The sequence below is a fragment of the Boleophthalmus pectinirostris genome, unplaced genomic scaffold, assembly GCF_026225935.1.
Source record: "Boleophthalmus pectinirostris isolate CB_2022bp ecotype Guang Dong unplaced genomic scaffold, ASM2622593v1 HiC_scaffold_23, whole genome shotgun sequence".
NCBI lineage: Eukaryota > Metazoa > Chordata > Actinopteri > Gobiiformes > Gobiidae > Boleophthalmus > Boleophthalmus pectinirostris.
In genome coordinates this window covers 36945662-36968646 of record NW_026571207.1, presented here as the reverse complement: position 1 = coordinate 36968646, position 22985 = coordinate 36945662, and the positions used below count along the sequence as shown (strand labels likewise).

Genomic DNA, 22985 nt, shown 5'->3' with positions numbered 1-22985 from the left:
GCTTTGCTGCTGTGCCTTCACAAACCCCAGCATGGACCACAGACCCGTCACTCTGGATCACTCTACACTGCCCTACAGTTCACCAGCCGGCTTTCTACTGTTACACACGGGACACTTTTATACCTCTTTTAGACCTACTCACCTTACGGTCTAACTCTAGGTGAATGGATTTACTTCCGTGGGATTTTTTCAACGTTTTCTACACTCCTCAGGATTCAGAAGTCAATACCTGTGCTCTAGTTAAAAACTGTTTGGACTCTCGCTGGATCACCACAAGGTCAAAACAGCCCGATGGGTGAAAGAAGAAACCTGAAACACTCTGATGTATGCTTATTATTTATTTAATTTATTAAGCAAAATCGTCTTTCGGGAGCTTTCTATCACCATGGCCTTATTATACATGCGTTCTATGGTTATTCGCCTTTAAACGTGGTCTTGAGTACCTTTACTTTAGAACTGCAGGATTTAGAACTTAAAATAATGCCTAATTAAAAACAAACTGACATAATTTCACAGCCTCAGCACTCCCTATACTCTGATCTGGTGCAGCTTGCCATAATTGCCAGAAAAAAATTTATGATGAGTTTAAAAACTTGTTTCTATTTCATCACAATTCCGGGAAGTTTCAAACTGAGTATTATTGAAACCAGGGTGAACGAAGCTATAAGGTATAGTTTTGATGGGAAAACAATTTTGTAACATGGTTAAAAGCTCCAAAAAGTCAAATTTGCATAATATATGTGTCCTTTTAATGAGCTCGGACTACTGTGACCAGCGTGTTTATAATGTGTGGCCATTTTCTTTGACTTTGTGGTGATCCAAGCAAGGGCCCCAACAAATATTTTCAATACCTCTTTACTTTTCCTTTTGTACAATGTCAGTATGCACCCAGACCTCTCTACCTCAGCCTTTCTCCAGACACTATTCCACACCCAGTGTCAATCGACTGGACACGGTACAGTATTTGACCCGATCTCATCACTGCTCCTCTTTAGGTTAGAAAAGGGATGGTTTTCTAATGATTTGTGAGGGATGTATAAGGGAAATGAAAGGCTGAATGGCTCAAGCAAGTACAATAATGTGAATGTGCAGAAGTGACGCAGCTCTGTATTTTGTATGTTTTGTGCGTTAAAAGAATGTGAGAAGAGGGCTTATGGGATTTTTAGCTGCATGTGTATTCATAAATGTCTAGGCTCTGTGCAGCAGGTGTCACTGTGTAGTAGTAACATTATGCTTTCATGTTTGTGCTCATTTGCGTTGGAGCTCAGGCTCACACAAATGTTTGAATGTTTTGTAAAAATAAATAAGAATTTGAGCCTTTTAAATGTTTTGAATGAATTTTTGGGGTATAATGGGAGTTTTGTGAGTCATGTTATTTCAAAGTTTAAAGTTAAGTCTAGCAGAACTTCAGTGGATTTCACATTGAAGCTCATTAAGAAAGGGCCAAGGGTTTGCACACTTTAAGGAAAATGAATATGAAATATTTAGTTATTTACTTAGTCATTTTACTTTCTTTTCTCTGCTACATAATTCCCTATATCTTGCTTTATAAATGAGAAAGTAGTAAACACAAAAAGAAAAAGCTCTGAATAAAAAGGTGTGTCCAAACTTTTCACTAATTGTGTATATTTATTCCAGTTGAATGATGATTATATGGTAATCCATCAGGAATGTGCTAGAACATGTTGGTACATTTCTTAGATGAGGTTGGATTACTGCATACCACTGTCCACAAAAAGTTTCAAAAATATCTCATTCTCAATATTCAGATTTTGGGTATCTCCAAAACATTGTTATGCAGTATTTGTATACATTTCTTACAGTCCCATTTGTGCTTTATGGCCTAAAGCTCATTAGCCTGATTCATCAGCCGGTTTCACTAAATTTCACTTTGTACAAACCATCTGACCCCGCAGTTTTAGAATTCGTTTGCTCTACGGAAGGCAGATACCTTTAATCATTTAACCAATCACTGCTTTTTGGTAGTCACGTATGTAATGCGCCACTAACGGGGCTAACTGATATATTAAGCTTTTTCCAAATCCCGTAGGAAGAAGGACAATAACGTCTTTCCCCTTGATGAAGTTCACCAAACATTCTCTTTGTTTCCGGCTTTAAATCCTCGATCTTGGGAATCATTGACAACACTGAATATATGGCTCTTTGGTGATTGGCTGGTGCCCAAGCTTGCACTTCTGGGGTTTTTGTGAGCTGTCTAGTGTATTTTGATTCCTGACCTAGTTCCTGGAAAGAAATGAAACTGAGCGCAGGCACTAGGTGGCGCCAGTTTGGCTACAAGTTCATTGTCTTTGCCAGAATTTCTGAGATGTGTACCCTGTAGGCCTACAGGAGTATCCCATATCAACCAGGAGAACCACTGGCCTTTTATAAAATAGGCTCAAGGTCACATGTCCTGACTGCACTCTCTGAACTTCTGATGAGAATCAATAATGAACATGTATATAACTCTTACATGCACAGGAAGCATGGGGAGGAGAGTTCACTCTGATATTACACTTTTTCATAGGCAGATTCAGATCTAACCAAGAGGTTTGATATAAACTAAACACATATGCTCTAGTGTTTTATCTGTAGTGTTATTTGAATAGATCTGTGGCAGAATGTAGTGTATGTATATTCTGCAGTGTGTTATTTGAATAGGTCCACAGTAGAGTGTAGTGTGTAGTGTATGAGTTGAACAGATCCATGGTAGTGTATAGTGTGTAGTGTGCAGTGTGTAGTGTATAGTGTGCAGTGTGTAGTGTGCCATTTGCAGTGTATAGTGTGTAGTGTGCAGTGTGTAGGGTGCAGTGTATAGTGTGTAGTATGCAGTGTGTAGTGTGTAGCGTATAGTGTGTAGTGTGCAGTGTGTAGTGTATAGTATGTAGTGTGCAGTATATAATGTGTAGTGTACAGTGTGTATAGTGTGTAGTGTACAGTGTGTAGTGTGCAGTGTATAGTGGGCAGTGTGTAGCGTATAGTGTGTAGTGTGCAGTGTATAGTGTGTAGTGTATAGTGTGTAGTGTACAGTGTGCAGTGTATAGTGTGTAGTGCGCAGTGTGTAGTGTATAGTATACAGTGTGTAGTGTGCAGTGTGTAGTGTGTGCAGTGTGTGTGTATCGTGTGTAGTGTATAGTATGTAGTGTATAGTGTGTAGTGTGCAGTGTGTAGTGTGCAGTGTAGTGTGCAGTGTGTAGTGTGTAGTGTGCAGTGTGCAGTGTGTAGTGTGTAGTGTGCAGTGTGCAGTGTGCAGTGTGCAGTGTGTAGTGTGCAGTGTGCAGTGTGCAGTGTGCAGTGTGCAGTGTGCAGTGTGTAGTGTGCAGTGTGCAGTGTGCAGTGTGCAGTGTGCAGTGTGCAGTGTGTTGTGTGCAGTGTGGACTGTGGAGGCGCTGTGGTCTGGGCGTGTGTGACGTCAGCACGCAGTGTTTGAGCGCAGAGCGTAGACTGTAGCTTGAGTACTGTGTACTGTGTACTGTGTACTAGGCGGGCGCACAGCTCCAGGACTGACAAACACACACGTTTGCCTGTGCAGACCGTGACCACGATCACAACCGGACTTTCCTGCACGGCCCGGCTCGTCTCTGCAGATCAGACCGCGCTGGGCGCCTCTGACACGGGCTAAAGCCGGAGCAGAGCCGCGGCCTCGGACACACGGCTAACCGCGGCTAGCGCAGGCCCGGAGCACTAGCTTTACGGAGCTTACTTTTCACCGGCCAAAGAAAAACAAGGTACGATCCGTGTGTGTGCTGTTTTTACTCATGATCTAGTGTCTGTTATGTACAGTTTACCGGACTTTACCCACGGCCCGGGTTTGTTCACCAACTATCTCTCCAACTCACGTCAGGAGCAGCATGCTAACTGTTATCCACCAACTCCCGTTTCACACAATATGGACATAGTTTCCTCAGACTTTTATGTGCATTATTACAGATACCATTTATTCTAAGTACTTAATCCGCTTAGATATGCAACAGTTTGTGGCCACGTGTAACGTTAAAACGGAACCCTGGCCTTAAGTTGGCCAAGTTTTGCAGCAGTGTTAGCATTAGCCTCCTGAAGCTAATGTTGTATCCGCTCTCAAAGTAAACAGCAGAGACAGAGACAGCGGCTGCACACACTGTCAGTCCCCTGTTTGAGACACTGCCCAATTTGCGTCAAAACTAGATCTGCGCATGCCCAGATGCTTCTGCACAAGCGCACAAACACTTGTCACTTTCTATGGCAACACTTAAACGGACAAACTACATGGTATATGCCATCTATTTTAAATTTTCATTAAATTAGGTCGAGACACAAAGCAGGATAATCCCAGTAAACCAATTTAAATACTGTATCATTAATAGGTCTGCGCTGCAACAGATATCAGAATGAATCAATAATTAACCCCAGAAGGTATTTATCCTACCCTCCACTGCTCAAATCTCGTGTTATTTCATCAAAATGGCAAAAATCTCTCCGCTTCTGCAAAGAAATTGTACACACAATAAATACGAGCCACGAAATATAACTTTCCATCATTCATATCCTGAACGAAAAGTATTAAGTATTTATCATGACAGGCCTACTTTGAACATGTGTATTTGAAGTGAAATCTGAGCCCGACATTTGGTGTTGGAGCTGAGGATTTGACTAGTATTTTTCTAAAACAACATTTTATGAAACTGTCTTCATGAACTCTATTTAAGTTAAATGAAGGTGAACTAAAGTTTCAACTGACAGATCACATTTTTAACTGTTTCTGATGAATAAAATAATGAAAAAAAAGGGGAAGGGCAGATGGACATTTTAAACTAACCTCAAACAAACACTGTCCACCTGCACCACACTTCCTTTGTTATGGCTTTATTTATTTACCTGTTGCTGTAATGAGCTCTGACGTGTTTGTTCTCAGTAGAGATAGTTTCAACAGGCTCATTATGATGAAGAAAGTGCTAACTTCCCGTGTTAAACATAATGTCACCAGTGTACATAAGTGTGCAAACAACCATTTCACTTTATGCAATGCAGTTCACAGTATTTACATTGGTTAAACCAAAAAACTGTCCAATTTATGGTGGGTTATTCCCTCTAATCCTCTCTCCAAACATGCATGTCCAGACTGACCCCTCTCAGCCCACGTATGACTCTTTACCAAGTACACAAATGATGGTAAACTTGTGTAAGTTTTCACAACAAAGAGCATCTGTGAGCCAACAGATGCTCTTTGTTGTGAAAACTTACACAAGTCATATAGATAGCTGCACATCACAGGAATGAGCTGTGGATCTTTTTTTCATTTGTATCAAAAATGACTACACAAAGCTGCTGAATCTTACGTCTAGCACTGATTAAGGAAATAGGTGGTGGTGGTTAAAGTGGGGTTGATCTGCAAAATAGCATCTTGAAAATAAACTATTAAAAAACAAATACAATGAGTAAATAGTGAGGGAAACAACTAGAGCATGATTGAAAGTTCTGAAAAGTGGAAGTTGCAGAATAGGTCTGGTTGAGTAGGTTACTGACACGATCTGAGCTACATAAAACAATATATCAAACGAGTAAACAAAAGAGCTGAGGATCAACCTCATAAGCTGCTGGTGAACACATTTGATCACACTACAGTGTCTGAATACTTCTGACCTCTTATGGCCAGGGTGGAGGTGCATTTTCCCTGATTAAAAAAAAAAAATGTTTGTGCTGCAGGAATGAGTGATGACCTCTGTGGTAGTGTCCGACAGCGGAGGGAACATCGTGGAGTATGTCACAGTGGTGGACGACTCCCAGCCAGTAAGTGTCCTGTCCAGTCCCCTCAGGTCCTGTTTCCTGTCCTCTCTGTCTACGGTCCTCTCTGTCTCCTGTCTCCTCGGTCTCCTGTCCTCTCTGTCTCCTGTCCTCTCTGTCTCCTATGTCTCCTGTCCTCTCTGTCTCATCTTCTCTATGTCTCCTGTTTTCTATGTCTCCTGTCCTTTCTGTCTCCTGTTCTCTATGTCTCCTGTCCTCTGCTCTGTCTCCTGTCCTCTGTTCTGTCCCCTGTTTTTTTCTGATGCTCTTAATTTGACATTTATATTTCTCCATGGATGTTGCACAATGTTTGCACTCCTATGTCTCCTTTTCTCTCTGTCTCCTGTCCTCTCTGTCTCCTGTCCCCTCTGTCTCCTGTCCTCTGTTTTTTTTTCTGATGCTCTTAATTTGACATTTATATTTCTCCGTGGATGTTGCACAATGTTTGCAAAGTGCCCTGTCCTTAACTGCTGATGTAACAGATCTACTAGTACATGGTTTAGCAGTAAGAGTGTTCGAGAACAGGAGAGGACAGTGGGCATCTCAGCAGGTGGTGGACACAGGCCCGTTGGGATATTTTTGTGGATGGCTGCTCTTGTGGCTGACCGACTGGCACACTTTTTTTGTAATATTATGTGAAAATTTTAACTTGGGATTTTAACCAATTAGGACTTAGGAGAGGCTTCTGTGTTGTGTGTCCAAAGTTTAAACAGAGGACACTCTGTTTTGTCCAGAGTGATGTTACACTCCTCCAACTGCCCTGACACTAGATCTGATGACTCCACCTGTTGAGCTGCACTGAGACTTTTGAGTTTCCCTATTATTATTTTATTTTATTGCTCAGTGTGCTTAAAATGTTACTTAAGTTCAATACAAGTACCATGGATCACTACTTACTCACTGTCCTCAGCATCATCCTGTCATGACCTCTTACATTCTTATTATTTTCACTCTAGGCCTGTTATGATAACTCGTTTTAAACAGCAAGCAGCATACAAAATATAGCCCATAAACTGTACAAATAATGAAACTAATGTATACCACTGATAAAAAAAAAACATATAAATCACATGTAATATGATGATATATTGGCCAAGAAAGTATCAGTAGTAGTAGTAGTAGTAGTAGTAGTAGTTCAGTAGGTAAGGAAGTTGCATAACACATTTGGATCAGTTTTGTCTTATTTTGGAAATAAATAAATGCTGTTTTCAGTCTCTGTATTGATTGATATGTGGATGGTTGCATCTCTACCATATTGCAGTTGTAGCTGGTGAAATGGGGCGAGACCAGACTGTGGTTGAGCAGTGACTGAGCTCTGACTGTTCAGTGACTAAGCGTTGATGTGCTGTTTACAGTGTGAGCAGGCGGCCGTAGAGGAGGAGGTGGAGGCTGTCCTGGTGACCGGCTCAGAGGGGGAGGTGGAGCAGACGGTAGTACTCCAGGATGATGGCTGTCCCGCGGTCATTGTGGAGGAGGTGCCCAGTGCTCAGGTGGAAGAGTGCTACTCCGCCCAGGTGGTGGTGTACGGAGACGAGACCTACCTGATGCAGGACGTGGCCGAGGAGCAGGAGGTGGTCACTGAGGTGGCAGATACTGGTGAGTCTCTACACCCTGTGTGTGTAAACAACCTGTTTAATACATGTGGTGATCTCTCTCTCTCAAAATCCCATTCTAAGACGATGTGCGTAGAGGTGTTACATTCTCTTAGACACAATGTAAAGTCCATGTCTAAATTCTAATAGTGTCTGTTGTGTTGACAGTGGAGATGTCTGCTCATGACATGGTGTGTTTCGATAAGACGTTCGAAGCAGCTGAAGCTCTGCTGCACATGGAGTCTCCAGGAGGTCTGCACAGTGAGCGGGGATCAGGTAAACCTCACACCAACAGCACAGGGCTCATGTAGCATCCATCGCTCTGCTGTGAACCGGTGGATTTTGTGTGCAGATGATGTGATGATGGAGACTGTGGTGGAGGTGTCCACAGAGTGTGCTCCCATGGAGGAGGAGGACGCATTTCCTATGGCTCCTGACTGTGAGCCCTCAGCCAAGAAGAAGAAAGGAGGTGAGCCTCTCTTCACTGTGAAATCTCACCTCATAAACACTTTTACTCATCATGTCTGTTACAGGACGGAAGCCCAAAACTCACCAGCCAGCCTCCAACGGCTCCTTTGACCTGGGCATCAAGAAGAGACCCAAAGAGGGCAAAGGTCAGTGCCCAAAACAGCCCTCATAGTGCACACGGAAATGCTTCATTATTTAGTTCTAGCATGAGAACATATTTGTGAGTGCTCATCCTCTTAACTCGCTGTACTTGTGTGTTTCAGGAAACACCACATACCTGTGGGAGTTCCTCCTGGAGCTGCTGCAGGACAAGAACACGTGTCCACGCTACATCAAGTGGATGCAGCGTGACAAGGGCATCTTCAAACTGGTGGACTCCAAAGCAGTGTCCAGACTGTGGGGCAAGCACAAGAACAAGCCCGACATGAACTATGAGACCATGGGCCGGGCGCTCAGGTTAGAGCCCTCACTGTGTGGAACCTGGGACCACTCTGCTCTTTCTAACCTCCTCACATGTTCATGTCTGCAGGTATTACTACCAGCGCGGGATCCTGGCTAAAGTGGAGGGCCAGCGCCTGGCTTACCAGTTCAAGGAGATGCCCAAGAACATCCGAGTGATAGATGAAGAGGAGATCACGGAGTCAGAAGATGCAGAAGCAGCTCAGCACTTGGCTCTCCAGCAGGGAAGTGGCACCCTGACCTCCAGCCCGCAGCCTCAGCAGACCTATGTTACTGTGATCCCTGCCAACGCGGCTGCCAGGTCAGACTGCCCTCTGCTGTCTACTCATGTGTACTCATGTGTACTCATGTGTACGAGAGTGTGCCTAAACATACTGTGTTCTCCACAGGCCCATCAGAGCCATGCCTGTGGTCATGAGCTCCTTAGGTCAGGTGACCCTAAACTCCTCGCCCCTCCTCACCACCACCACGGGGGTCCCTGTCTCTGTGTCCAGCGCTAACACCAGTCCCAAACTGGTCATCCAGACTCTACCCACGATGCTGCCCGGAGCCTCCAAAGCCGGGGACAAGATCACCATCATCACCATCCCGGCCAACCAGCTGACCACGCTGATGCAGGCCAACTCCTCCACCTCCCTCGCGCAGCTGGTCCAGGCCAAAACAGCCACAGTGCAGATGGCCCCCGGGCGGCCCCCCCCTCAGCTCATCCTGGCCAAACCGGCCGCAGTGACCCAGGCACTGCCCCAGCCCCTAACCCAGCTCTCCGTGCAGGTGTCCCCTGCCCCGTCCACACAAACGGCATCTGCAGAGGGCCCTCCGGAGGCCCCCACGTCCTGAGTCCTGCACCTCCCATGGGACTGTTCTCACAGCCGCTCTGTAAATACACCTTTTGTAATCAGTTGAATATAAGGCCTGATGAGACGCTGTACAAAGCCTTTTGATACGCTGCCACATGTATCTGCCCTAGTTTAGTCCATTTCCTGTTCCCCACACTGTCCACAGGCCACCTTTTTTACTCGTTCAAAAGGGACTAAGAACTGTGTGCTCCACGCTCAAAATACCTATACTATTTTCTGTACTCTGTGTAATGAAGTAGATTTTACTTAACTGTATTATAAAATACACGTGAACACAGTGTGCTCTGTGCGTCTGTTACGAGGCTGAGGCCTCAGTGCAACCATCGTGTGTGTTCTATTGGCTTAAACGTGATGGAAAAGAAACCTTGAGTCCCACCAGGCAAACCACCTGGAGCAGTAGGGTCATACTATGTTGATATTACACTTGACTGAGGGCTGTAGTATCATGTTTAATCAAAAGTTCTCATGCTCTACTTCTCCATTTCCAGGAGAATATGTGGCACATACTGGTTCTAGTACATTTTCTGCAGTGCTAGGATTGAATTTGTGACATGGTACAGAAGAACAGTGAAAAGAAATGTGAATACAGCTTAGTTGAAATAACTTTATTAATCATTATAAATAGACAACTGAAATTTAAAACAAAAATATACAATTTGAACAGTTTAAATATCTGAGATACAGAAGTGCTGAAGGTTTAGGTTTAGTCACAACTCTGAAGTCATTCAGGCCAGAGCTTCTCTAAGATTAAAATAAATATCACCATTTAGCAGGAATCACTGACTACTCCATGTCTGAAACAGGACTCATGTATGATTAACCGCTCTAAACCAGGACCAGACCAACTTTAAAGCAGCAGTACTGGTTCAAGGAGCCTTTGTGGAAAAAATAAAAAAATAGACAAGGTGTAAAGAAGACCAGCGGAGAGTACGTGCACAAGAGTTTGAGAAACTCAGACAAATGAAAGACAGCGATTCTGTGCTCCCATACACTGAGGCCAGGACAGAGTAATGTGCACCAGAGGTTTAAAGCGACCATCTGTAATTAGACTGACCCTCCTCATGTCTTCTCACACATCACCACTAGATGTAGGTGCTATGTATGTTCTTGCTGTCTGATAGTGTGCCAGCTTTGTCCTGACAGGAGAGCAGAGAGAACAGGTGAGTCTGAACAAAGGCCAGGGCAAAGGGGAGGGGCAGGGGGGCTGGTTTCACATCTGCCAACTACTGGTAACAAAAATGGGGTGAAGTTACAGATGGTAGCTTTAAGGTCTGTACACTGAGAGGAAACACCTGGACCCAAATTTACTGAGAAAAAGTGTAAACAAGCATACAGAATAAGAAAGAAGAGGGTTAGAAAAGATGAAGTTAAATAAACAGTTGTTATAAATAAAAGCAGATTGTGCGCTTTAAAACAGTGAGCACCCGTAAGTCATTCATGTTCTGCAGTAACATGCCCCGTACCCCTGCTGGGGTCAGTGGAGGCCGTCTGTGATGTCACTACTTGTGCGTATCAGTCTGCTCGATGAAGCTGAGGTCACACAGCAGAGACAAGTGGTCTGAGGGGTAGTGATAAGAGGGCAGGCGGTCAGGGCCGATCTGCTCTTCTGAGGGGATGTCCAGGAGCGTGTGGACCCTGAGGGCCTGGCGAGAGTACCAGATGTAGTCCAGAGTGCTGCAGCTCTCTCCGCTGGGCCGGATTTTCCAGGTGGTGTAGCTGGGCTCTGTGCGTCCGTCCTCACTGAGCTGTTTGTAGGCCGAGTCCAGCCCCAGAGCAGAGCGGCTGAAGCGCCGGTACACCTCCTCTGAGGGCTCTGCATTAAAGTCCCCACACACCACCAGGGGCAGCGCTGAGTCAGAGCGCGCCGTGATGCTCTGCAGACTGTGCAGTAGGTCTGCTCCCTGAGCACTACGCAGACGCTCCCAGCCGCTGCGCGCCTTTAGGTGGGTCACAGCCACACAGAGCCCCCGCCCCGTGGCCCTGCACTGGAGACTCTGCACGATCGCCACCTGGTTAGTGGGCAGCATCATGGCCGACAGCCGCAGGTGTGCCGTGGAGCGCAGAGAGAAGCGCGAGGAGCGGAAGAACAGAGCGCAGCCGTCTGGACCGTTGTTCCTCTCCACGTCCAGACACGGAGACCAGGGCTTGGGCAGGAAGCTGCCCTGGTACCCCAGGCCAGACATGATGGGCCCCAGGGTGTCGTAGTAGTGGTCCACCTCCTGCAGACACACGATGTCAGGACTGTAGGTCAGGATCTCCTCCAGGATCAGGTACTTCCTCTCCTGCCACTTCAGGGCCTCCAGGGGGCAGCGTATGAATCCGTCCTTCCCCTCGCCCAGAGCTGCACACAGGACCACACAGTCATGAGATTACACTTACACATGAGAGTACTACAGGAGTACACACAGTAAGAGAAGGACATGAGGCCTGTACCTTGGGCCAGGATGTTCCACTGCATAATGCGTATGGGGGGCCCCTGGTCCTGGGGGCCCGGGCCACAGTAGACCATGTGGCGGTGGGGCCGGGGGGGCCTCCGCTGCAGCACTCTCTCACACTCTCTCAGCAGCTCGTCTGGCTCCAGCTCCAGGGGCTGGTCATGGAACAGGTCCGGTTGGGCCAAGGTCCCCAACAGCCTGCTGCTGCCGCTGCCCATGGGTCCCCCTGTACAGAGGGAGAACAGGCACAGGGTCAGACAGGCACATGACAGGGGCAGAGAGGTGTGTCCCTGTCACCCTCGTGTTGTTCTGACTCTTTTAAAAGAGTTTGTGTAACTTTATTTATACTCATTGATCTGTTTGTGACTCAGGCGTGTCCTGTCAGTGATAAACACCACACACTGCTCACAGCTAAACACGTTATGTGCCGCGAAAAGTGTAGAAGCAACATATATAAACAGAGCAGCTGACACGCACCCTGCTGGGGTCAGAGGTCAGAGGTTAGGCTTACCGCTGCAGGCTCCAGGCTGCTGCTGCTCTCACTATATCACTGTGAGCGACTTTATGACCTGTCCCTGACCACACAGCCCGACGCCCCTCCCCCCGACCACAGGCCAATCAGCTGTCAGCGAGGCCCCCGTCTCCATGGTGATGAGATGCTTAGCATAGGAAGTGGGCGGAGCTGTTGCCTAACGTCTCAGAGAGTTGGATAAGAGCAGCTGGACCTGACACATACCTCCGGCTACAGGCCTCTACTGGACTCTGGATCCCCCTCTGACAATGTGTGTGCACACACCCCCACAGACGCACACAGACGCACACAGACGCACACAGACGCACACAGGCGCACACACGCACACAGACGCACACAGACGCACACAGACGCACACAGACGCACGTCAAATATAAGAACCTAGATATATGGAATTACATAGCAAAGAAAAAGTCAAGTAACTCAACTAAATAATATATATTTTTTTTTATTCAAGTCCTCAAAATATCCACTCTTTGTGAACAGTGTTGTAAACCTTCATCCTTCTCACACTGACCTTCCTGAGGAAGTGGTTTCACTTCACAGCTAAGCCACATCAGAGTCAAGAAATGCCAAAAGTGCAAACAGGGTTCAGAGCAAAGGATGTTTTATACGTTTTTAATCTAAAAAAAAATATTGAATTTATTTAGAGTGTATTTTTTGTTTGCTAGATCCTTCTTCAGTGACAATCTAGAGTGTAAATAATCATGGACATGAAGAAGAAACAAAGAGGAACACTGCTGCAACATCTACACACACAGATCTAATCTACGCACAAATATCAACTCGAACAGCAGAAATGCACCAACAGAAGAAAAAAAAGACAACAGCCAAACTAACGGACGATACTGCCGGAAAATGTGTGAGTGTATGCGTCTGTATGTGTGTGCGTCTGTATGTGTGTGAGTGTGATGATGGTCACTGGATTTACTATGATCATTTCATGGCTCAGAACTGTCATATAAAGGCTTCAATAACTATTGTTTGGGATGTGGAGTGTAACCGGAACTTGTAGGGATTCTGCTCCGATACCGATATCAATACTTGAGCTTTAAATATCTGCTAATATCAGATAACCGATACTAGGCGTGTGCATTGCCATGAATGTGACGAGACAATACTCATGCTTAAAAATCGATTCAGACACATTTTGAATCGAGAATAAGAATTGAGCAATAAAGTATCACAATATATCACTGAATCAACAGAACAGATACTAGTGCAGGGAGTGAACATTCACTTCACTAATTCCAATTGAGATCAAAATGTGTTATGTAATTGTTATTAACAGTGTTGTGAAGGTTACTTTTCAAATGTATTCCCCTACAGATTACAGATTACACACACCAAAATGTAGTTTGTAACGGAATCCATTAAATTACTTAAAGTGAGTAATGTAATCTGAATACTTTGAATTACTTGATTTGCTGTAGAGAAACAAAGACTAGGAAATCTTCACTTAAGATGTTTTGTCTGTTAAAAGAAAATAAAAAGACTGGACTTTACTGAACCAAATTAAAAATATTATTGATAGAAGACGAGGAGACACGTCCACACAGCAGGATTTAGTTCTGTTAAATCCTGTTTGAGACCTGATTTAGTCCTAGTTTAGACCTGGTTCAAACCCAGTTTGGACCCGGTTCAGACCTGGTTTAGACCTGGTTTTAATCCTGGTTTTAGTCCTGGTTTTAGTTTTAGTCCTGGTTTAGTTTTAGTCCTTTTAGTTTTAGTCTGGTTTTAGTCCTGGTTTTAGTGTCTGGCAATGAGTGAAATTACCTAGGAAAAAAAAAAAGATACAGCCTGAAATGTGAAAACAGGAAAATACCCCCATGTAATCCATTTATTTCAACAAAGTAACTGTAATCCAATTACCACTCGTGGAAACAGTAACTGTAACTGAATACAGTTACTCATAATTTGTACTCTGATTACGTAACTCCGGTACATGTAATCTGTTACTCCCCAACACTGGGGATCACACAGGTGAGACGTGTGATAAAAAGAGCCCTACCTCAGATTCTGCTCAGATGCTCCTCAAATCCACAGGCTCCCACCACAGACGGCTGCTCATCCCCTGATCTGTCCCCTGTCCCCTGTCCACTCTGTCCACTCTGTCTCTCTCCACAGTGCAGTGAAACCTCTCTCCCCCTCTCCCTCCAGAGCAGTGAAGTCTCTGGACAGTGTGTGCGTTGTGCGGGCCCCTGCTGTGCTGAGTCAGCGCTCACGTGTCCCCCTGTCCCACAATGGACTGTAGAAGAGACACTGTCTAATGAGCCACTACAAGTCACCAGAGCCAGCACCCGCAAGACCCACGCACGCTTCAGGTTTGGAGTCTGAGTCGTCGTTAATCGCTTATTTTCAAGACGCCGTCCTCCCGTTTTCAGTGCCACCTGTCCACACCCACTGTGACATACATACTTCTTTGTCCTGTTCGATTGTCAGTGACACTCGCAGGATTCAGCAGCGTCTTGTTATTGTCATTTCGGTACAAAAACAATAAAAATCAGCTTCTCCTGTCACGCACCAGTTTGTTTTTTTTTCCTTTCTACACGTTTATTAAGTCGGTTTATATGAATATGTATTGTATATGAAATGTGAGGGTGCTGTGTGGGTGCTGTGTGGGTGTGGGTGCTGTGTGGGGTGCTGTGTGGGTGCTGTGTGGGGGTGCTGTGTGGGTGCTGTGTGGGTGCTGTGTGTGTGTGGTGCTGTGTGGGGGTGCTGTGTGGGGGTGCTGTGTGGGTGCTGTGTGGGGGTGCTGTGTGGGTGCTGTGGGGGTGCTGTGGGGGTGCTGTGGGGGTGCTGCGAGGGTGCTGCGTGCTGTGAGGTTGCTGTGTGGGTGCTGCATGGGTGCTGCATGGGTGCTGCGTGCTGGTGCTGACTGGACACATTCCTCTCCCGGAGACTCTTCTGTCCTAAATGAAGAGCGTGTGGTCTGGCACGAGGGACAGTACAGGCCTGTCCTCTCATTTAGAAAACTTAACAGCACATTTTCTGGAGTGTGATCAGTCCAAGTGTTCACGGTCCTGTTGAAGAGTTTGAGTTTCGACAAAAAGGTGAGAGTTTATGACTGAAAAACTGTTGTCTGTTGTCTAATTTGACTCAAGAGAGACGTGTTCAGACTCATTTAACAACACAGATCAGCCGAATTTGAGTAACAGACATTCAAATGAATAATGGCTCTAGCGTCCTCCTGGTAGGGAGGCCCGATTACTTTTTATTTGCCCCCGAGTCCGAGTCCAAGTCATTGATTTTGAGTATCTGCTGACACAGAGTCCTGATCCGATACGTCTATAAAAATTATGAAAATTATGAAAAAGCAAAAAATAAGATCCAGAATGTATGCGGATCTTATTTTTTTCATGTGTAGTATTTGGGCTGAACTTGGGAAAATTAAATGTCCAAAACTTAAATTTGATTAACTTTTCTAACCATTCATCATCATTGTTGAAAATCTTGACTTTTCACAGTTTGGTCTTGGAATGTGCAACTTAGTAAATTTAATGAACTGGACAAAACAGGAACCAGACCAGAACCAGATCAGACCTGAGACTCGACTCTGCACAATCTACACTTTGGAGATTTGATATTATATGTTTGCATGTGCATTATATTTGAAACATTTAGACTCGTATGAAATCCAAATAGTACAAAATCTTACCAAATAAAAACGAGATGACAAAAGCTCCACAGCCTCTCTCCCCCGGCTGCCCCCAGATCCACAAGCCCACAGCAGAGCGCACCGCCACATCGCTCCCACCGCTCTATAGATACTTCATGGCACTTTTCCCACCCTCCCCGCCAAAAGCGCCAACTCCATTGCGCAACATGCAAACAAACAGCACAGTGCGACGATGCCAACCCCAGGTAACAGCGCCCGAGCATGGCATGGTCCCAAAAGTTCCAAAAGTCCAATAGTCGCGCTGACTGCACGTCTCAGAGCAAATCCCACGCCACAGTTAAAACAAAACAAAAAAACTACAACAACAGAAAAACTATTGTGTCCTGTGTGTTATACGTATATTATTTATCCGATACCTGATTGGAACATAACGTCCGAGTCCGAATCGAGTCCACAGTCACATGATCCACGCAGATCACATAGGGACAGTCTCGTCGGTCTTTAGTCGGCCGCGTCACGCACTGTGATGTATTAAGTTAGAAAATCAGCTTCTGTATTGTAATAAAATGAAATGTGAATGTACCAGACCAAATGTGGGGCCTTGTTTATGTCATTTTACCAAACTTCCCAAAGCGAGACACATTTTTTCTGTCTGTAATATCAATAGAATCCTCATTTGCTCGCAGAAGATTACTACAAAAACATTTCTGTTTGACTGTTCATATGACTGAAAGGTTTTTCATTCCACACTCTTCTCTCCAATTTATGTCTCTCTTTTTAAAATTTTAATCTTTATGATTATTTATGTTTTGATTTGTTTTTTATTATGATTTTAATGTATTTCTTATTCTGTAAAGCACTTTGAATTACTTTGTGTACGAACTGTGCTATACAAATAAACTTGCCTTGCCTATTTTAAATCATTTTGTCTTGTTCTCCATGTCCTACAGCAGACATGTCAGACTCAGGCCTGGGGGCCAAATTTGTCCCGTTATATAATTATATTTGGCCTGCGAGATCATATCAAATCTGTATTAGAGTTGCCCGCTGGCTACAGATCGACTATAGAGACATTATTTATTTAAAATTGTGTTATTATTTTATATTCTGTTTGTTCTAGATTCAATGTTTAAGCAAAACTATTATTAAACATTTATTTTAATAAGAAAAGATTTAACATTACATATCTCAAAAGAAGAGAAAACATGGAGATGTTGCTGAAATTTTTAAATAAATATTTAGTTTGGCCCACGACTTAGTCCCAGTTTTTAATTCTGGCCTCTGTAAATTTGAGTTTGACACTCCTGTCCTACAGCATCTGTAACTGTTGATTTGGGAAGAAATGTGAATGATTTCCTTATCTGCCATGAAGATCATTTGTAAGCAGAGCAACACAAGAAACTTAGAAGTGACTGAATGATTTTTGAACAATTTTGTAGCTTTCTGAGATATATTGTAACTTGTATTTTTTAACTTGACATCATCTACAAACTATCAGTACACACCTTCTGAGTTTGTTCATATGACTCACTGCACTTCTGTTAATCTTCTGTTATAGTTCATACAGTATCATTAGAACATGGAGAGTCGGGTCTGTGCAGCGGCCGCGCTCTGTCAGTGGAGCCTTGAACTGCAGGAGCATGTGCAGAATGTGAGCCCACTTCTCCAACAGAGTGTTTTATGACACCCATGTGAGTCAAGTTCCACATTTCTGCTTTACATAGGCCAAACTGTGTCACGAAAGAGACACACACACACGCGCACACACACACACACACACACACACACACACACACACACACACGAGAGCTCCGAGAAGTCATTAAAGAGGCGCCTTTTTACATCTACGGGGCCTTAACTGTACCACGTCACATATTTAAAGCACCACGATACCTTTTATTGTTTTCAAAATGCTATATTCACCAAAAGCAACATTAGTCCCTCTCTGTGCCAATTTGCTCCCCCTTCAGAGCGCCATCACAACACAATCAGCGAGCATCCCGCTAATGAAACTACTGCACATCGCATCAGGTTTGTCAAGTTGCCGTGTACAGTTTTGTACCAGTTTTTTGTCGTGTGGGAGCACGGGTGACGCAGACTTGTGGGCGGAGCCTTGTACAGAATCTTACAGCCAAAACTGGAAGGAGAGTAAACATGCATGGATGACATCTAAAACCTCTTCAGGCATGTTTTTCATCAGGGGACAATGTTACAATGCGGTAGAAAACTCCAAAAGGATTTTGCATTTATATTATTTTGGGCAAAGTATTGACCAATAAAATAAACGGATTTGAAACTACACCATTGTCTTGGTCATATTTATATTTGATTTATCGCCTGCTTTTTGGACACTCAGACACACCGTACAGACTATTCATTCACTCCACAGTTGCCCTTCAAACACAGATTTCCCTGCTGACATCGCACTTTACAAATAATGAACGTGATCATTTCTTTTAGTGACTAGAGCAGGGGTGTCAAACATATGACCCGGGGGCCAGATCCGGCCCTCCAAGACCTTTAATCTGGCCCTCGGCAGATTTTCTACTAAAATGTTTTAATTATTATTATTATAGGGATGGGCATGATTAGTCGATTAATCGATAACTGGTAAGATTGATTAAGAATTTCATCGATTACGTTAATTTTAAATCGACAAACTGAATGTAGGTTGCTGTGCGTAGTGTGACCAAACAGGGGTCTGTACATGTAGCTCTCTGCACTCAGAAGGAGCGAGACACAAACAAACAAAGAAATTCCACGCTTTCCGTTGCGTTCGGGACAAGTGTGAGTCCATGTGCACAGTGTATAAAGCAGCACATATGTGTCGGTGTCCAGTGGGAAAAAGTTTCACCAGGTGAGAGTCGCTCAATGTGGATGATGAGTCCCCACCTCCCTCCCCCCGTACGGTGTCCTGGTTTTGACAAACACAAATCTGGTCACACTAATCTGTATTCCACTGAGTCATGTCTTTTAATCTGACAGAAATTGAACCACATCAGCGACACAAGAGCTGGAGTTTTATCTTCGCTTAGTTTATGCAAATTAGTGATGTGGTTTTAAGTTTTGTTTCTGTGAGAGTTGTGCAAAACTGAATTAAACACATTATAATGTCAAACGGGCTGATGTGGCTCTAGAGTGGTTACGGTTTATATGTCGTAATGTTGAATTTATTTATGCAGATTAGTAGTGCAGATAGTAATAATAATGATGATCATTTTAATATAAAAACGTTAATGATTAATCGATAATCGATCATTGATTCTTCCGACGATTGATTAAGAAAATTAAGAAAAATTTCATTCTTCGAAAATGTCCAACGAGCCGAGTGCACATTTACATTCCCATTTCAAAAAAGTTCATGTTAAAACAAAAATTGATTTTTCTTCAATTTGTTATAATATAAAAGAAAGTTCACCAATTAAAAAAAGATTTCTGTAATAGATTTGTGTTTCTCTTCACAAATATTTCAATTTATTGATATTTTTGGGGTTTATATGACATGAGTTTTCTGATCCGGCCCCTTTGGAATCAAAGTCGGTTGGATACGGCCCCACGGGACCAAAATTAGTTTGACACCCCTGGACTAGAGCCATGAACTCACTGTATTACAATGAACTCTGGATTTTTACTAGATTCATTTGAACAGCCTCGTCTGTATTAAACACTATTGACCTACAGAATGTTGTGTCATCTGACCCCCAGCAGGCGGCACAGCGGGCTCCAGCGTCCCCCTGGCTTCAAAGTCCCAGAGCGAGTGTCCCATTCTCTCAGGTGGCACACTGGTACCTGCTGTGCCCGGGAGAGGGGGGACGCTCTCGCTGGCCTTTAGTATGTGATATATTGAGTTAAAAAAATCAGTGTACAGACTGTAGAAGAGCTGGATATATAGTTTATTTTGGAAACATTTATGTTTTTCTAGGCCTTATTTCATGTTCATTGTATATTTTATTTATTCATTTTATGTTTTAAACATCGCAATTTGTATTGTCATTTCATGTTTTATACATGCTTTATACATTAATTTGATGTTTTATACATGTTTTATATATTCATTTTATGTTTTATACATTGCAAAACTGCTCTAAGGTACATATTTGTAGCCTATATTAATTTTCAATTTGAAAGTTTTGTGTAAATTATCAATAAGTTTTTCTTTTTTTGAAAGAGAGAATTGCTGAATAAATGCATCATGTAACAAAAAAAATTTGTTTGAATAATCATGATTTTTTTAGTGTATAGATTAATTTAGTTTCATAAAGGGGACAGTTCAGGGGGACTTTCCAACCACAGTCGCTCACTCTTTCGCTAAAACAGTCAACATCACTGTTTGACTCGTTTTTAAATCCCGGTGAAGTTCTAATTTCCCTTCGTGGTTAAACGGGCTGCAGATGTGACAAACACAGAGGTCAGTCCAGTTCTGTTACCAAGAAACTGTAGAGTCAACATGGGCCACAGTTTGTCTGAATTACATAACAGTTATGATAAGACGACTAAAATTAGACCCTGACTCCTTTATTTAGTTAAATGAAGGTTTAAACAGGAAGCAGGACTAGCCCAGTCAGAAATAGTAACACATGAAAACCTGTCCTATGCTCCAATAGGCACAATGGTCAAAGGTCTTGCTCAAGGACACAACAACAGTATGTGATATGAGCCGGGGTCAAACCGACAACCTGAACCACTTAGAAAGTACAAGTACGTTTCATAACAGAACCAAGAAAACAGGTCAGTCAAGTCACACAGTTTAAATCAATATGTCAATGAACTGTCTGCACCTGTCTGCACCTGTCTGCACCTGTCTGCACCTGTCTGCACCTGTCTGCACCTGTCTGCACCTGTCCCTCCTCTCCCTTACACAGACATGAAGAAAGAAAGAAGAGAGAGCGAAAAGAAAGAAAGAAAGAAAGAGGGAGAGATGGAGGGAAGGAAAGAAAAAAGAAAGATAGAAGAAAGAAGAGAGTGAGAAGAACAAAATGAATGAAAGAAAGAAAGGAGATAGAGGGAGAGAAAAAAGGAAGATAGAAGAAAGAAGAGAGAGTGAGAAGAATGAAAGAGAGACAGAAAGAAAGAGATGGAGGAAGGGTAGAAATAGGCTGAAAAGAAAGAAATAGAGAAGGAAAGAAGAGAGAGCGAGAAGAAAGAAAGGGACGTTGAGAAGAAAGAGAGAGAGAGAGAGAAGAATGAAAGAAAGAAAGAGGGAGAGATGGAGGGAGGGTAGAAAGAGGCCGAAAAGAAAGAAATAGAGAAAGAAAGAGAGTGAGAAGAAAGAAAGAACAAGAGAAAGAGGGAGGGATGTCAGATATGTCAATGAACTGTCTGCACCTGTCTGCACCTGCCAGCACCTGTCCCTCACCCAGACATGAAGCAGCAGAGCGAGGGAGCGAGGGAGCGAGGGAGCGAGGGGAGCGAGGGAGCGCTCAGGTTACTGTCCTGTTCCTGGATCTATTTGAGGTAGAGAAGAACAGAACATGTGTCGAGTTTCAAAAGACAAACTGTGACAAACTGAGCGTCATGTGTCAACAAAGTGACACTTAACACTGATTAACAACATCAAACTCAAAGAAATTTTATGAGTACGTCCATAAGACGTCTGCGGGCTGAAGAACGATGGGAAATTAGGATGGTTGCCATAGCGACAGACAACTGAAACTGATCCAGGAACAGGTCCACGGTCAAACACAAGCAAACTCCAAATGTGAAATTCAAAGTGACTCCTGACGGTCAGAGCCTCAGACACAGAGAGAAATGGAGAGAAAGAAAGAAGGAAAGAAAGAAGAGAGAGTGAGAAGAAAGAAAGAGAGAGAAGAAAGAATGAAAGAAAGACGAAGAGATGGAGGGAGGGAGAGAAAAAAGAAAGAAGAAAGTGAGAAGAACAAAAGAAAGAAAGAAAGAGAAGGAGATGGAGGGAGAGAGTGAGAAGAAAGACAGAGAGAAGAAAAAAAATCAAAGAAAAAAGAAAGAAAGAAAGAAAGGAGATGGAGGGAGAGAGTGAGAAGAAAGACAGAGAGAGAAGAATGAAAGAAAGAAATAGGGAGACATGGAGGGAGGGAGAGAAAAAAAAAAGAGTGAAGAAAGAAGAGAGTGAGAAGAACAAAAAAGAGAGAAGAAAGAAAGAAAGAGAAGAAAAAAGAAAAAGAGAGAAAGGAGATAGAGGGAGAGAGTGAGAAGAAAGACAGAAGAAAGAAAGAAAAAGAAAGAAAGAAAGAAAGAAAGAGAGAGCAGAAAGAAAGAAAGAAAGAAGGAGATGGAGGGAGAGAGTAAGAAGAAAGACAGAGAGAAGAAAGAATGAAAGAAAGAGAGATGGAGGGAGGGAGGGTAGAAAAAAGAAAGAGACCGAAAAGAAAGAAAGAGAGAAAAGGGGAGAAGGAAAAAAAGAGACACAAAAAGAGAGATGAAAAGAAGAAAAAGAGGGAGAGAGAAGAAAGAGAAGAAAGAAATGAAGGAAGACAGATGTTTTTTTAGCGGCCAAGAACATCCGTCCAAAGCCCCTCTGATACACGTGTCTTAGTCGAGTCTGTGGCTCGTGTCTTAGTCGAGTCTGTGGCTCGTGTCTTAGTCGAGTCTGTGGCTCGTGTCTTAGTCGAGTCTGTGGCTCGTGTCTTAGTCGAGTCTGTGGCTCGTGTCTTAGTCGAGTCTGTGGCTCGTGTCTTAGTCGAGTCGTGTTGTCTCGTGTCTTAGTCGAGTCTGTCTGCTTCGTGTCCGGGTACACCGGACACCGGGGCCTACCTGTGTCGGTGCTTCCTGCGCGGACGGCTGAGAGCGGGGCGCGGCTGGAGCTCACGCCGCGGTGACAGCTCCGTGCGCCCGCCTCTGGAGACGTGGCTCCCCGTGAGGAGCTCCAGAGCTGCCGGGCCAGAGCCGAGCAGCGACGCGCTGGCTTCATCGTGTCCTCCTCTCTCGGAGCTGGGCTGGGGCTGTCTTCCGGGGGCTTAAAGTCCAGTGTGGTTCTCACAAAGCCGAGACATTGTCACAGAATTATAATCCGTCTAAATAAGTTCCTTTCCCCGCGAACGAAGCCGGTCAGATCAGTACCGGCGAAAGTTACATCATGGATCGGTTGAGTAAGAGGAGACGCCGGTAGCGGGGGGGTTTGAGAATGGTTTGATCCAACCTAGTACTCGTTAAAAAGGCAAAATCCTGCACCAGCTCTTAAACTCAAGTGACTCAGAGATTGAAACTCGTGTTGGGCTTTTATATTCACCCGTGAGACTGAAGCGTAACAGAAGAAGCAGGAAACGCAGCGCCGAGGAACCCCCGCGC

At 44.1% G+C, this 22985-nt stretch overlaps 2 protein-coding genes across 2 annotated transcripts; one reads left to right on the top strand and one right to left on the bottom strand.

Annotated features, from left to right (window-relative positions):
- The first annotated feature begins 3422 nt into the window (after nucleotides 1-3422).
- On the top strand, nucleotides 3423-9414 carry LOC110155797 (ETS-related transcription factor Elf-2-like). Its single transcript, XM_020919968.2, has 9 exons — nucleotides 3423-3728; nucleotides 5683-5766; nucleotides 7116-7356; nucleotides 7521-7628; nucleotides 7705-7821; nucleotides 7886-7966; nucleotides 8084-8276; nucleotides 8350-8580; nucleotides 8669-9414. The coding sequence occupies exons 2-9, from the start codon at nucleotides 5692-5694 to the stop codon at nucleotides 9114-9116; spliced, it is 1494 nt and encodes a 497-aa protein (XP_020775627.1). The 5' UTR covers nucleotides 3423-3728; nucleotides 5683-5691; the 3' UTR covers nucleotides 9117-9414.
- A 312-nt stretch (nucleotides 9415-9726) lies between these two features.
- LOC110155793 (nocturnin-like) lies at nucleotides 9727-22985 on the bottom strand. The gene is made up of 3 exons (XM_055158968.1): nucleotides 22452-22985; nucleotides 11570-11797; nucleotides 9727-11477 (listed from the first exon to the last, which is right to left on the bottom strand). The coding sequence occupies exons 1-3, from the start codon at nucleotides 22606-22608 to the stop codon at nucleotides 10636-10638; spliced, it is 1227 nt and encodes a 408-aa protein (XP_055014943.1). The 5' UTR covers nucleotides 22609-22985; the 3' UTR covers nucleotides 9727-10635.